Source organism: Schistocerca americana, chromosome X (assembly GCF_021461395.2).
Source record: "Schistocerca americana isolate TAMUIC-IGC-003095 chromosome X, iqSchAmer2.1, whole genome shotgun sequence".
Lineage (NCBI taxonomy): Eukaryota > Metazoa > Arthropoda > Insecta > Orthoptera > Acrididae > Schistocerca > Schistocerca americana.
The window spans coordinates 797713188-797726651 of NC_060130.1; the positions used below are offsets into that span (position 1 = coordinate 797713188).

Consider the following 13464-nt stretch of genomic DNA (forward strand, 5'->3'; position numbering starts at 1 on the left):
AATGATGACAAGAAATGCTTGCAGTTTAAGCCACCATACAATCGCCAACCTCGTCTCACACAACACAGCCACAGCCAGCATCACCTGTTTCTGGACCACCATTCTGTGCTTCTGATTCAACATACTAGGAGTAATCTGAGTACCAAGCAAAGCTCAATGCACGCATCATGGCACACCGCACAGAAGGTAGGGACAGGCAACCTTATTTTCTTGCAACAATTGGTTTGTCAATGTATAGGCTAGCCTGCAAGCTTTTCCCTACTGCCTGCCCTGAAAGTGTTCCTTGTGAAGAACTAACAGCTGCACTATGCAAACAACTTGATGAACAGATTAACATGGCAGCAGCATGTTAAAAATTCTTTTGTTTGCAGAGGTAACCAAGTCAGACTCATAAGCAGTGGGTAGCAAACTTACAAGGGCTTACACGCCATTGCAAATTTAAGTGCGAGTGTGGTTGTTATTACAGAGATCCCGTGATCAGGGATGCCATTACTCAAAATGTGGAAGATCCTTGCATATGCAAACAGATTCGTAAGACTCATGATCCTAGTTTGCAACTAGTTTTGGAATTAGCAGAGCATCAATATTTGTGAGACAGTGCAATGGCCGACTTTGATAATGCTCCTATTTGTGCTACACAGAATACTAGTAAACAGGCTGTGCCCATAGCTCGTGCACAACAGCACACAAAATCTCAGCCATGGCAGTGGTATAAACAGATTCAGTGTGCCAGGTAGCAGACCAGTTGTGAAAAATCTTGTCTTCAGTGTTTCACAGCTCACAAGTGTCAGGTGGTCCCCTGTCTTGATGCTAAGTATTATCATTGTGGCAAGCACAGTCACTTTCAAGCTGTCGGCAAAAACCCAAGTCCAACAAGCACTTTACACATTCAACAAAGTCTCAATCAGTGCATGTAAATGCAGTTTCTTTTTTTTTTTTTTTTTTTTTTCGTTCAAATCCAAGTAGTCACTCTAGTGTTACACAGTGCAAATCAAGTGCACACACTTCTTCTATTCAGCATCACTCTGGAGACTGTAAATCAAAAAATAATACACAGTTGGACACTGGTGCATCAGTGACTTTGTTGAACAGAAGCATTTATGAACTGTCAGAAAAGCCTAAGCTACAGAAGTCACAGGCAACTATTTCTGGTTATGGTGGACATGAGATTCCTCTGTTAGGCATTTACAGCTTACCTGTCACTTTTTGTAACATTACCAAGCAATTTTATTCACTCTTTTGTGCCCATGTGACAGTGAAAACATTTTTGGCATGGATTCTTTTGATTTGATTGGGTTGCCCATTCAAGGCAATGTTCTCTCTGTGAACTCTTTTGTGCCTACATACAAGTTAGCTGAAATGTGTGATGAATTTAGTGACTTTTTCAAGATGGCCTACACAAAGCTACTAATTTTGAGGCTCGCATTACTAAGAAAGACAATGCACAACCAGGATTTTGCTCAACATGACCTGTCTCTTGCACTATCAGAGATCAGGTGGCATAAGAACTCTTATCTTGGCAGGACAATGGTGTGATTTCCCCCATAGCAGCCAGTCAGTGGGCATCAGCATTAATGATATTTAAAAAACTTTCAGGCATGTTACACTTATGTGCAGATTTCAAGGCAACAGTAAATTCACACTGTGATCGATTTTCCCCTTTGTCATGGCCTGAGGAACTCATTGACAAATTTGGTGCAGGTTGCTTCTTTTGAAGACTGATCTTTGAAATTCTTATCTGCAGCTTCCCCTGGATGAACAGTCGCAAGAAATTTTTGTGATCAACATCCTCATGGGGTTATTTAAGTTCTTGAGATTATTCTTCAGCAGCCTGCAATTTTTCAATGTTATTTGTCACAGCTGACTGCTACAGTTCCTTCTTGTTCAAACTATTTGGATGACATAGTTTTACTCCCAAGGAAAATCTTTCCAACCTCAGGAAATTGTTTCAAGTACTCTCAGATGCCGGGTTACAGTGTAATAAGGACAAGTATGCCTTCTACCAGACTGAGATTGAATGTTTAGGACATTCAACAGTCAAGGCATCCACTCTTTGCTGTCACACTTAACCACCATACAAGATCTCTCAGCTCCTGGGAACATCTGTGAACTCCGAGCTGTGTTGGGTAAATTGACTTATTGCATTGGGTTCATTCTAAATGCCATACAGATTGCAGCTCCACTGCTTCATTTTCACCAAAAGATGTTCCATTTAAATGGACCACAGAGTGTCCAGACACATTTCAGAAACTGAAAGATGCTTTACTGAGCAATTGTTGTTTGGTACATTTTAATTCTGTTAAGCCAGGTGTGCTTGTGGTCGATGCATCCTCTTACAGGATTGGCACTGTCCTGTCACATAGAGTTGCATCATTAGACAGGCCAATAACCTTCACATCAAAACTCCTTAACAAGGCACAGTGCAGCTACTTGCAGGCTGAGAACAAAGGTCTTGCTATCATATATGAGGTGACGAAATTCCACCAATACTTATATGGCCGCAAATTTTACTTGGCAACAGATCACAAGCCTCTCATCTCATTGTCCAGCCCTTCGAAGCCAGTCCCTCCATGCATGACACAAGAGCTGCAGTGTTGGTCTCTCTGCTCCTCTCAAATCACCAGTACAAAATTGTGTACAGACCAACATCTAAGCATTCGAACACAGACACTCTCTCTCACCTACCAGTTGGAGCTGATTTGGCATCCAACACTTTTGAAGGTTCATGTTTGCATAATCATGTTCAGGACAATGAAACACTTGATGGTTTTCCCATCACAGATGCAGACTTTAGACCCAAGAATCTGTTGCAGTACCTCTGCACTGGCTGGCCAGATTCAATTCAGCAGATTAGTGATGCAGTTGTACACCATTATTTTGCTCTTCACCACAACTTTCTGTCCATCTGTGTGTCATATTACACACAGACAAAATCCTGAGTAGTTGGGTCACATTTGCTTCAGAAGGAAATTCTTTGCCTTCTCCATCAAGGACATTGGAGTATTGTGCACACTAAGCAGCTCACATAAAACCACTGCACACTGGTTGGCATGGACACTCCAACTGAACAACTGATTTCAATTTTTCCAGTGTGTGCAGAACACATAAATTTTTTTATTGGCCCTTACCCAGTGCCCCTTGGCAGCACTTGCATACTGACTCTGCAGGTCCCTGCTGGAATTCTCGTTGGCTTGTTGTGGTAGACACCTTTGGCAAGTTTCTGTTTGTGGTGACCCTGCATTCCACCACAATGGCTAGTACTATCCAAACTCTGAATTCGATATTTTGCTCTGGAGGTCTACCAGTAGTGTTGGTTTCGGACAATGGACCCCAGTTCACATTGGCAGGATTTCAGCAGTTTTATGGCACCAATGGCATTAAGTATGTTATGAAAGCACTGTTCTACCCTTACTACAATGGCAAAGTGGAACGCTCCATCCAACATTCAAGCAACAGATGAACAAGTTATGTGCTTCCCATACAACCAAGCATTAGTGCTCTTCCTTTCATCATACTGATCCCAGCAATACAACACCATGCAACCAGCAGAAGTTTTGCATGGATACCAACATAGAACACTGCTTCAGTTGCTGCATCCTCTGCAGCTGTCAACCCATCCTCCAGAGTGGTCTAAGTTTAATGTTACTGATATCATCTTTTCCAGAATTTTTGGCAGACACAGGTGCTAGAAATGAGGCGTTATCGAGAAAGTCTTAGGCCATTCTTTATATATCTCAGAAGGCCCAATTGGCCAGCAAAAGCAACATCAGCATCAGCTGCACTTGTGTGGGCTATGTGAAATTGCCACAGGTTTTTCATTTGTTGATTCGGTGCCCAGGAGCACCCCACAGTCACAGCCACCTTTGCCTTCCCCCATATATCGTGCTGTCCAGTGCCAGACAGGGTACCAATGGCTGTCAATGCAACACTGTCACTGTTATCACAGTACCAGGAGCTCCAGCCACAATTTTGGATTTCATTTGCAGCCTTTGGAGTGTTATTAGTTTGCTTCTCTATTAGTGTGACTGTTTCTGATGAATTTGCCTGCATAACATACTAGTTCGGAATACTATTTGGACTTGCAGAAGAAAGTTAAGTGACATTACACACATATTATGTGTGCTTCTAATTATTTTGCCCTCTGTCTTAGCACCCAACTATTCCTCGACATCCGTCCCTGGACCAACCCAACAAAATCAGCACTGCAGAACACACAGGTACCAAAACTGGGCAGCAGAGCCATGGAAAGATACAGCAAGGCAAAAGGGGACATACAAGATGAAAGGGAGGGACAGTGCCACATGTGTGGCCTGATGGATGGAGGGTACTAGAAACTGGCATGGGGCAAGAAGATCAGGCAGGAAGGGCGTAACATTGTTGATGGATCTGAGGCAAGGCGGCCACAGCACATGAGACAGCAGTCTAAATCACAGCAGATGGCTCTGTAGTGGGTAGAGCACTGCACAGCAGAGACCAGAGGGTGGATCATGGAAAAAAACAGGAGGTGGTGTGTCACGGGAAATGAGAGGGGGCCAGGTACCATGGTAAATGACAGTGTTGGGGTGCTAGGGAAAAGTACACATTGAAAGTACTATGGGAAACTATACAAGGAAGTCTCTGTAGGAAATATGAGGGTCATTGTATCATAGACAACAGAAACTACCGGAGTTTGCATCATCAAATTTTGGTCTCATTTGAAGTAACAACTTTACATCATTCCTTCCCCTTAAAATTGCAGATGCCGGGGCGGAGTGCTGTGGATAAAGGCAGGGAGCAGAGGTTCTGAGTGAAATGGAAAGGGGAAGGCATATCATGTGAAACACCAGTGGCACGTCGAAGACCCCCTGAAATGGAAAGGGGAAGCCACACGCCCTGTGAGGCACCGCAGTAAATGCACTAAATGATGACAAAAGGGAGGGGATGGGAGGGGGGAGGTGGGAGCCTGAGGACATCCTGAATGTACACGGGGCAAGAGCATTGTAGGAAATGGCAGGGTGGCCCAGTAAGCACATGAGGCAGGCATGGGGTGCCACAGGAAAGTGCACAGGGCAGGGAGCTCTGGGAACAGAGAGGGAGAATAGAGCTATTAGCAATGTAAACTACGAGCTTTATTATTTTCAAATTCTGAAATGTTTCACGCATTTTTATGTGACTTCTTTACATCATTCAGGCCTTTGAAATTTCATGTGTTGAAAACTTTAAACTACTTGGAAACAAATTCCCTTCATTACCGTTGAAAATATTTTGCATTTGGTAGTTAACTGTGTCAGCAGTAACAGTGCCATGAGGAGTAGAAAGAGCATTAGCTAACACAAATTTCATAATCTTTTAACTTTTTAACTACAAAAACCAGGACTTATTATTTGAAGATAGAATGTGATGGAAAGAAAGTTGTCAGCAGGAAGCAGGTAGAATAGAGTAACACCAATGAAAATATATATGTGGTGTCTGTAGACACCATTTTGATCCTGCAGACACTATGAATCAAGACAAAAATGAATTAGGGATATTAGCTGCCAATGCGCACTCATTTATATCAATGGAGAAAGCTGAAAATTCTGGATGGTGTATCAGTCAGCGCATCTATCTAGCAAGCAGGAGACCTGGATTTGAATCCCAGTGTGGCACAAATTTTCAATTTTCTCAATTCATACAAATCAATGCCCACTTTAATTCCCTTTTGTCTTGCACACCAAGCTTGAACTCTAACAGGAATTGGCAAAATGCCAAGAGTAATGAGTATAATGGGCAAAGGACACTACATCAGTAGTGTGTGGATTAGTTGAGAATTTGGGTCTGACAGGAGGTGTGCTAGGGTAGTCCATGCAGTTGCAGTTGCAGTTGCAGTTGCGATGATCCCTGTATTCAGATGGGATAGTGGTCAGCGCATCTGGCCAGTAAGCGTGAGAGCTGAATACAAATCCCAGTCCAGCACAAAATTTCAACTTTCCCCACTGATATAAATCAATGCCCACTGGTAGCTAACATCTTTAATTCCTCTGTGCCTGAACCAATGTAAACGTTACTTGAAGACTGCCTGTTAGATTCTCCCTCCACTTTTCTATACAAATATTTGCTATTTAGTTTTAAGGATTAATTTTGGCACAGTACTTATTAACTTCATTCATTATCATCACAACTCTATTGTTCCTTTTACTCCTAGTATTTACCCACTTGTTACTTATTCTAATCCCAGTGTGCCCTAAGATTTTTCTTTCACTTATTGCCTCTTTCATTTCTTGCAATGACTTTTTAATGTGAAAAATACCAAGCTGCATCATAGTTTGGAATCTAAATTAAACTGTAGGTCTCCCTGTAACTGGCTGAGTAAGGCAAGGACACACCATCTAAAATAGGACCAAGCCTAATAAAACCACTGTGGTATTAAAAACAACTTTTGTGTTGGAGGTGTATTTATTAACCACTGTGTTATGTTGAATTAAACATGTGTACAATACAACAGAATATAGTAAACAAACTTCCACTGCAACCAGCACATATTTTCACCTTGTTAACAACATAAACTTTCTAAATTGGTTATAAAAAATAAATATATTGTGCGGAAAGTCATACTTCTGTACAGTCAAATGCATATTTACCCTCTTCATATATTCAGGAACTGAACTGTACCGAAGAAATTCTGTGCTTTCTCGGGTATAGTATCTTTCTGTATCAGCCAGAAATACATCTTCAAATGCCTCCTTGTAGAGAATCAAGTTCTTTCCTTTACCTTCTGGATCCTCTTCATTTGAACCTGAAATCAGAAGACCAATTTACCATTCAAATAATTACATTTTTATGACTACCGTAAGATAATGTTGCACAATAGCATACTCATTATCACACACATTTAATATGGAATAGAGAGTTTTATAAGAAGAAACCTCTCATAAAATTTCACAAAGCAAGTTTCTATAACAAATAGTGTATTATGAGAACAAATGCAGTCCTATTGAAACTTCCTGGCAGATAAAAACTGTGTGCCGGACCGAGACTCAAACTCAGGACCTTTGCCTTTTGCGGGCAAGTGCTCTACCAACTGAGCTACCCAAGCATGACTCACCCCCGTCACACAGCTTTACTTCTGCCAGTACCTCCTCTCCTACCTTCCAAACTTAACAAAAGCTCTCCTGCGAACCTTGCAGAAGTAGCACTGCTGAAAGAAAGGATAATGCACAGACTTGGCTTAGACACAGCCTAAGGGATGTATCCAGAATGAGATTTTCACTCTGCAGTGGAGTGTGCGCTGATATGAAACTTCCTGGCACATTAAAACTGTGTGCCGGACTGAGACTCGAACTCAGGACCTTTGCCTTTCACGGGCAAGTGCTCTACCAACTGAGCTACCCAAGCATGACTCTCGCCCCATCCTCACAGCTTTATTTCTGCCAGTACCTTGTCTCCTACCTTCCAAACTTAACAGAAGCTCTCCTGCGAACCTTGCAGAACTAGCACTCCTGAAAGAAAGGATAATGCAGAGACTTGGCTTAGACACAGCCTAGGGGATGTTTCCAGAATGATATTTTCACTCTGCAGCGGAGTGTGCGGTGATATGAAACTTCCTGGCATATTAAAACTGTGTGCCGGACCGAGACTCGAACTCGGGACCTTTGCCTGTCGCGGGCAAGTGCTCTACCAACTGAGCTACCCAAGCACGACTCTCACCCCGTCCTCACAGCTTTACTTCTGCCAGTACCTCGTCTCCTACCTTCCAAACTTAACAGAAGCTCTCCTGCGAACCGGCACACAGTTTTAATCTACCAGGAAGTTTCATATCATTGCACACTCCTCTGCTGAGTGAAAATCTCATTCTGGAAACACCCCCTAGGCTTTGGCTAAGCCATGTCTCCGCAATATCCTTCCTTTCAGGAGTGCTAGATCTGCAAGGTTCGCAGGAGAGCTTCTGTTAAGTTTTGAAGGTAGGAGACGAGGTACTGGCAGAAGTAAAGCTGTGAGGACGGGGCGTGAGTCGTGCTTGGGTAGCTCAGTTGGTAGAGCACTTGCCCGCGAAAGGCAAAGGTCCCGAGTTCGAGTCTCGGTCCGGCACACAGTTTTAATCTGCTAGGAAGTTTCATATCAGTGCACACTCTGCTGCAGAGTGAAAATCTCATTCTGGAAACATCCCCTAGGCTGTGGCTAAGCCATGTCTCCGCAATATCCTTTCTTTCAGGAGTGCTAGTTCTGCAAGGTTCGCAGGAGAGCTTCTGTTAAGTTTGGAAGGTAGGAGACGAGGTACTGGCAGAAGTAAAGCTGTGAGGACGGGGCGTGAGTTGTGCTTGGGTAGCTCAGTTGGTAGAGCACTTGCCCGCGATAGGCAAAGGTCCCGAGTTCGAGTCTCGGTCCGGCACACAGTTTCAATCGGCCAGGAAGTTTCATATCAGCGCACACTCCGCTGCAGAGTGAAAATCTCATTCTGCAGTCCTATTTCTTACATGCTGATGTCATATTCCCATTTCATCTTGCCATATTAACATCAAGTTCCAATTTACTGTATTTTGCCAAGTGGTAGTAATTCCACACTTGACATGAGAAAGTGGAAGAAGGAAAAAAGTACTTAATTTATCAAATTTTTCTCTGATAAATATTTCCAGCCTAATAGCCAACAAATAATGTGAACAGTGACCCCTGATTTCATATACCATAAATCTGTATGGAAAAACAAAATATCTTTTTTAAAATAACACACAGAGTTTCAAACTTTCACAACAACCAGTACAGCAAACCATTGCTTACATGCTTTATCTACTGCTACTTTGGACCCTACTCCCCTCCCCCATGGCACCTTGTTTTTGCAAGTGCATACATTCCTCATATTTATGTGGTACCAAAATATAAGTGTAATCCAAACTAGATCAATATTCAATTTATTAAAATTGTGGTCTGCCTCAACTAAATTCATTGCACACGGAATGAGTAGGCAGTATGCTGTTTGGTATTTAATTTTTGTATATACGTTTATTTCAGCTGTATTGCCTTCATCAGTACATTTGCAAACAATCACATATATTTGTGTTTTATTTAATATATAATTTGTAAAGTTTTTTTTACACTGGATTTGGTACTCATGTCATAACATTGTAAATGGGCATATTTCAACTTTGAGTAAACTATTGCTGCTGTCCGTAGTTCTTGGATGTAATGTTTTCTCAGTAATATATTAAAGTTGTTTGATGATTTAACAATTCACATATATTAAAACAGGTTTTTTATAATTTTGACAGTCATAGAAATCCAAGTTTGACATCTAATATTGAAAACAACCAGCTGTCAAACATGAATTTCTACAACTGTCAAAATTATAAAAAAATTTATTACAACATATGTGCAATGTAAAATAATTAAACACTTAAAAACATTGCTGAAAAAATGTTACATCCAACAAATATGGACAGAAATAATAGTTTTGACATATGTCTGTTTACAGTGCCACCATGTGAGTACCACAATGAATGTAAAGAAAACTTTATAAATTATATAATATGTAAAACATAGATAAATGCAATTGTTTGCAGATGTACTCATGAAGGTAATAAAGCAGAAATAAGCTTACACACAAAAATGAAATATCAACCAGCATAATGTCTACTAATTCTCTGCATAATGTCCCAAAGCAAGATAACACTGGGTGTACATAATGTCTGGGAACACTTCCAATTATTTATTTCACAAGAACCAAACATTGTACAGATATCATACATATCTAATTTTGAAACCCTAAAAGTTTTTTTTTTTTTTTCATGTATACCACCACGTGTAGTTTGTCTGCACTAGTTGCAAACATGGCGAATTCAGGTACGTTGCTTGGGCCTGGCAAAGAGAAGCGGACACCCCAGTGTGAGTGAGGTGAATGTGGAGCACATACGAGAGACATTCACAAGGAGTCCAAAGAAATTGGTGCATCATGGATCCCATGAATTCAAAATGGCTCCAATGACATCGTGGAAAGTCCTGCGACAGAAGCTGTCTATGAAACCATTCGAATTGGAGTTTGTGGGTACCTGAACCCAGAGATGCCATATCGATGGATCAGCCATGCTACAGAAGGGGACAGCTATTTCATGAAATGGCCTCGCCGATTGCCAGATCTCACTCAGGGTGGCTTTTCTGTGGGAACACAATAAAAATATGGTGTATGTACTGTCAAGTGATGTGGCAGAGCTCTGGGAGAGAATACGGAAAGTGACTGCAACAGTCGATGATGCCATGGTGGGACAGGTCTGGCAAGAATTCAATTACCATATTGATATCTGCCGGATAACTATTGGTTTGCATATCAAATGATTGAAAGAGAAACTTTCAGAGTTTCTCTTCAAAATGCAATACGTATGACATCTGTTAAGTGTTTAGTTCTTGTGCAATAAACAATTGAAAGTGTTCCCAGACTTTATGAACACCCTGTATATGCTGCAGTTCCCATAATGAGGAAACTTAAATTGATTATGGTACTCCACTCTTGTAAGTAAAACACCAAAAAATTAACATTGTTATGAGCAGGATAGATTGCTGTTCACTGTAAAGATGACATGTTGAGAGCATGTGTGTGTGTGTGTGGAGGGGGGGGGGGGGCAGGTGGAGGGGAGGGGAGGGGGTGAGTGTGCTCGTGCATTGTAGGAGGCTCTGGCCAAACACCCAGCATGTGCCTATCTGTGCCTCAGTGTGTCATCTTTAGGATGAGTAACAGCAATCTATCCTGTTCAAAATATTGTTGATATTCCAATGTAGACTTTCCATTGTTTGATTACACCAAAAAACTACATTCAGTCTAACAAAACAATGTTGTTTTAACCGCTCAACTGTGTTCAGTAAACTGAGCTCGGGCTGCCTGGTGGTGCTGCATCACATCCTCGATGAACAGTGCTCGGGCCCGCAGTTGGCATTTTCACATTCTTTTTTGAGAATGGGTTATCAAAAATGATAATTAATGAGATGGACAAATGTGGTGAATGGTTTGTAAGTTCACATGAGGATACCCTGAAACAACAATCGCATGTGCACGGATGGGTACCAACCAGCAATTGAGATTTCTGTTTGCAATGTTATTCCTACAAGGCATAGTTCAGAAACCTGATTTTGAAATGTATTATTCAAGGACAGAAATTCTTGAAACATCTGTTTACCAAAAATTACTCAAAATGTTCAAATGTGTGTAAAATCTTATGGGACTTAACTGCTAAGGTCATCAGTCCATAAGCTTACACACTACTTAACCTAAATTATCCTAAGGACAAACACACACACCCATGTCCAAGGGAGGACTTGAATCTCCGCCAGGATCATCCGCAAAGTCCATGACTGCAGTGCCTTAGATCGCTCGGCTAATCCCACGCGGCCCAAAAAATACTGTGTTTGCATTCACTCCTCCAGTAAAAACCTTCACAACACTGTCAAAATAAATCAACTGTAATGTCCTTATTTTCATAGTACACATTCCTGCTTTCCTGCTGCCAAAAGCTTCAAATTGTTGGCAACTTGCAATTACAGCTATCACTTAATTTGGGAGAAGTGCACCAAAACGTTTCAGATTACGCAGCACTGCTAGAAATAGCCACAAAGCATGGGAATAATTACATGGGTGCAAACAGACAGTGGCACAAGGAATAGTATGGTCTAAGGGCTAACATACACTTCACAAACAAACAATGGAAAATCCAGGATTGAATGTAACAATATTAGAGAAGGAAAATTGCTACTCACCATATAGAGGAGATGATAAGTTGCGATAGGCACAACAAAAAGATTCACACAATTATAGCATTCAGCCATTAGGGCCTTTGTCAGCAATATAGACGCACACACACACACACACTCCCGCAAATGCATCTTGCACACATGTCTGCAGCCTCAGACAACTGAGTGTGATTTCAGTTGTCTGAGACTGCAAACGTGTGTGCAAGTTGCATTTGCATGCATGTGTGTGTGTATGTGTGTGTGTGTGTGTGTGTGTGTGTGTGTGTGTATTGCTGACAAAGTCCTTAATGGCCGAAAGCTATAATTGTATGAATCTTTCTGTTGTGCCTGTCGCGACTCAGCATCTCTGCTACATGGTGAGTAGCAACTTTCCTTCTCTAATATTGTTTCTTCACAAACAAAAGTTTATATCTATCATTGTATCTTGTGTACAGATAATGTAACACCACCATCAATGTTTGAACCTCTCAACAAGCATTTAGGCACCACAATAATAAATTAAGATAGTTTTCTGATAGCACATTCTATTTGTAGTACATGAAAGTACAGTTCCAGAGAGTGCATTGTTGCTCCAATTTTAAGTGATTTAGCTAAGATTGCTGGAACAGCTCAGTGTGTGATATTATCCTGACACATCACTACACCATTTAATCTTATCCACACTGTCATTCTGTGTCAACAAGGGTTGACAGTGTGCAGTGGTGCTCATCATGTGGGCATTCATCACAACACTTGTTTACTGAATATGTTTGTGTTACTAACAGTGAAGTGAAAAATCTATCTTGAAGCAGTTGCCTGTGCAATGACATGAGCTGTCTGCTCAGTATGGCTCATAGAAACTCACAGGGCTAGCAACAGAGCTAGGTTAAGACTTCCTGATGGTAACATGGTGAAAAACCTAAAACTAGACTGGACAATCCAAAATTAAATCCACACACCCATCAAAATCAGGTCTCATGAAAAATTTTAACCAAGTACAGCTGCCAACATGAATAACTTTGAAGTAGATATCCTCAAAGTAGTGAAGCAACTTAAATCACTTAATAAAAGCAAGTCTTCTGATCCAGACTGTATACCAATTAGGTTCCTTTCACAGTATACTGATGCAACAGCTCCATATTTAACAATTACATAATATTGCCTGGTCAATGAAAGGCGCATACCCAAAGACTGGAAAGTTGCATAGATCACACCAATATTCAAGAAAGGCAACAGGAGTAATTCACTAAATTACAGACACATATCATTGACATGCAGCAGGATTTTGGATCATATATTGTGTTCGAACATTATGAATTACCTTGAAGAGAATAGTCTATTGACTCACAGTCAACACAGATTTAGAAAAATTGTTCTTCTGAAGCACAGCTAGCTCTTAACTCACACGAATTGTTGAGTGCTATTGACAGAGGATTTCACACTGATTCCATATTTTTAGATTTATAGAAGGTTTTTGACACTATAGCTCACAAGCGGCTTGTTATCAAATTGCGTGCTCATGGAATATTGTCTCAGTTATGTGACTACACTTGTGTTTTCCTGTGAGAGAGGTCACAGTTCATAGTAACTGATGGAAAGTCATTGAGTAAAACAGAACTGATTTCTGGCATTTCCTAAGGTAGTATTATAGGCCCTATGCTGCTCCTTATATTTATAAATTATTCAGGAGATAACCTGAGCAGCCATCTTAGGTTGTTTGCAGATTGTTGGTTAATTTGGGGCCAGAGGGGACCAAACAGTGAGGTCACCAGTCCCACTGGATTAGGGAAGGATGGA

At 41.2% G+C, this 13464-nt stretch overlaps 1 protein-coding gene across 1 annotated transcript in view; it reads right to left on the reverse strand.

The window, feature by feature from the left end:
* LOC124556540 (cullin-1-like) overlaps nt 1–13464 on the reverse strand; it is a 213784-nt gene that overhangs the window by 74723 nt on the left and 125597 nt on the right. The window contains exon 7 of the mRNA XM_047130494.1: nt 6600–6754. Coding sequence (XP_046986450.1) covers nt 6600–6754 — 155 coding nt within the window. The remainder of the gene's footprint in view (nt 1–6599; nt 6755–13464) is intronic.